Source organism: Mus pahari, chromosome 10, assembly GCF_900095145.1.
Source record: "Mus pahari chromosome 10, PAHARI_EIJ_v1.1, whole genome shotgun sequence".
NCBI lineage: Eukaryota > Metazoa > Chordata > Mammalia > Rodentia > Muridae > Mus > Mus pahari.
In genome coordinates, this window is record NC_034599.1 from 17619267 (window position 1) to 17622427 (window position 3161).

Sequence of the window (3161 nt, forward strand, 5' to 3'; positions counted from 1 at the left end):
GAATGTTGAAACTCCAGGTGATGTGCAAGAACTCTCAAACCCTGAACAGGAAATGTGTGTGTGCTACACAAGCACGTGTGACTGCACCACACTCAAGCTCAACTCATTTATTACATTCAAATGTGTTGTCACTTTCACACTTGATGGCATGCTTGCTAATGTGTGAGTGCAGCTTTAGATAGATAGATAGATTGATGAGGTTCCTACTGTGTGTGTCCACCACTGAATACTGAAATCATTATCCTGATGATGTAACATGGTGATGTAATGTGATGATATAAGGTGTCACCTGTACTCTTGTATCACACTCCTATGCTTTATTGTATTTTGTTGTGTTTTTTTCTTTTTTTGGTATTGCGAGACAGGGTTTCTCTGTATAGCTCTGGCTGTCCTGGAACTCACTCTGTAGATCAAGCTGGCCTTGAACTCCAAAATCCACCTGCCTCTGCCTCCCAAGTGCTGGGATTAAAGGCATGCGCCACCACTGCCCGGCCTTTGTTGTGTTTCTGATGTCAGTTGAGTTTCAAGTACTATTTCAAAGATCCTTTATATTCTTTCTTATGGGTTTTATTGCCATTTAACATTTTCTCACTTTTTTCATGACAGGATTTAACTGTAGTCCCTAGCTGGCCCAGAACACACTATTTTGAAGAGGTCAGCACAACTCACACTGATGTATATGACACTGCCCCCTGAGTGCCAGTATTAAAGCTGAGCACCTCCATGTGGAGATTTCCTCTGTCTTGATTTCGAATCTTGCTGTGCTGTTAAACATCAAGTCCAAATGAGTCTCACCAAGATCACTCACATGGGTCAGAATGCAAAGCCAGGCCTGGCTAAATTATTTGCTGTGTGCTACTACACTTTATGAGGTTTTCTGAGACTGAGGCATGACTTAGGTATCAACATTTTCCATGTCATATATAGCGATAAAGTCTGGATGAGATTTCCTGCCATTGAATGTGCTTTATAATTTAAGAAAAAAAGTGCTTTAGTATTCTTTATATTCAAAGGGAAATTCACCTGTATATACTAAATGATGTTTTGCCCACAGAGTCTTTTCACATTCCCTAAACTAATCAGTCTATACATGGAGATGAGCTACAGACCTTTCTTACATCAATGGTTTCTTAAATTTGTAGGAATTCTCTGAGATGAAGTCTAATTTTATGGTAAAACGTTTTTATGTGTGATCTCTGATGCTAGTTAAGAACTGACTTATTAAGTATTACTGTGCTCTATATCTTTAGGGTTTGTCCCCTGTGTGAGTTTTTAGATGCCGAGTGAGATCTGACTTGGTGTAAAAAGCTTTCTTGCATTCTCTACATCCATAAGGCTTCTCACCTGTGTGTGTTCTCTGATGTCGAGTGAGTTCATATTTGCACTGAAAAGCTTTCCCGCAGTCTTTACATTCATAAGGCTTCTCGCCTGTGTGTTGTCTTTGATGTACAGTAAGTTGTGAATTACAGTAGAAAGCTTTCCTGCACTCTTTACATTCGTAGGGCTTCTCACCTGTATGTGTCCTCTGATGTACTGTGAGGTCTGACTTGCGGTAGAAAGCTTTCCTGCACTCAGGACATTCATATGGCCTTTCGCCAGTATGAGTTCTCTGATGTCGAGTGAGGTCTGACCTACACTGGAATGCCTTCCTGCATTCTTTACATTGATAAGGCTTCTCCCCCGTATGAGTCCTGTGATGTACAGCGAGTTGTGACTTGCAGTAGAAAGCTTTATTGCAGACTTGACACTCATAAGGCTTCTCGCCTGTATGAGTCCTGTGATGTACAGTGAGCTGTGAATTGCAGTAGAAAGCTTTATTGCAGACTTTACATTCGTAGGGCTTCTCACCTGTATGAGTTCTCTGATGTACGGTGAGGTCAGAATTTCGGTAGAAAGCCTTGCTGCAGTCTTTACATTCATAAGGCTTCTCACCGGTGTGAATTCTCAGGTGCACATTGAGCTGGGACTTGCTGTAGAAAGCTTTCCTGCAGTCTTTACATTCATAAGGCTTCTCACCTGTGTGGGTCCTCTGATGCACAGTGAGGTGAGACTTGCAGTAGAAGGATTTCCCGCACTCTACACAGGCATGGGGTTTCTCACCTCTCTCAAGCCTCTGATACTGACTGAGGGTAGACTCAGAATAGAAAGCTTCTCTACATTTCTTACAGTCATATGGATTCTCGCATGTGTGATATCTCTGCTTTGTGCTATACTGTGGCTTCAGGTAAAATGCTTCCAGACATACTTCACATTCATAGGACTTTGCCCCTCGGTGGATTTCCTCATGAATCTTCAGTTCTGCCTTAAGATAAAAGATTTTGTTACAGTCTTCATATTCACTGGGAATGTCCCATAGAATTTACTATCTGAGCTTTTCTTGTCCTGATTTCCTAATGAGATGTCTCACAATGACTGCATTAAACTATTTCTCTCCACTGTTAAATACAACTTCATTAACTGAATTTAGTGAAAGAATGTTATCTCACATACATTGGATTAGGAACTCTGCTTCCTGATCGGCACCTTGACTTGAATAACTAATGCGTCATCAAGGGACCTCCCACATTCACCTGACGCCTCATCAAAGCATCCCCCATATTCACTGAGCTCACTGCAGCTCCCCTACAAATGATAACTTCTGTGCTAACAACCGTCCTTTGTAGGTTTTTCTTGATTTTAAATATTTAGAAAGACACAATTAGCTGCTGTTAAAGATACCCAGAGACTCAGGGTAACCGAAGGGTTTCAGTTACTTTAAAATTATCAGATTCCTCTCTAGTCTACATCTTACCAGGTTCACCAATGAGAAGTTCATCTTGCCATAGACTAAGTTTCTGAGAAAACATTCCTAAAATAGTTTCCACTCTTTATATTCAACTATGAAAGACAATTTTGAGAGACCTGGAGTTAGACAAATACCTGGTTGATGGACAGTTGGGAGAGGGGCTGTAACTAGGTAATAAAGATGCTGAACTTCCAAGACAGCAGCTTCTTCCTTACCCCCTTGATCTGAGATAAAACCTGGCAGCTTAAAAGAAAGGCCTGGCCGGGTGTGGTGGCGCGCGCCTTTAATCCCAGCACTCAGGAGGCAGAGGCAGGCGGATTTCTGAGTTCGAGGCCAGCCTGGTCTACAAAGTGAGTTCCAGGACAGCCAGGGCTAT

The 3161-nt window shown here is 41.9% G+C and overlaps 1 protein-coding gene across 2 annotated transcripts in view; it reads right to left on the bottom strand.

The window, feature by feature from the left end:
- Positions 1–427: 427 nt before the first annotated feature.
- LOC110327649 (zinc finger protein 571-like) overlaps positions 428–3161 on the bottom strand; it is a 27037-nt gene continuing 24303 nt past the window's right edge. For both annotated transcript variants that reach the window (XM_029542811.1, XM_029542812.1), the window contains exon 7: positions 428–2298. In XM_029542811.1, coding sequence (XP_029398671.1) covers positions 1247–2298 — 1052 coding nt within the window. In that variant the 3' untranslated portion in view covers positions 428–1246. The remainder of the gene's footprint in view (positions 2299–3161) is intronic.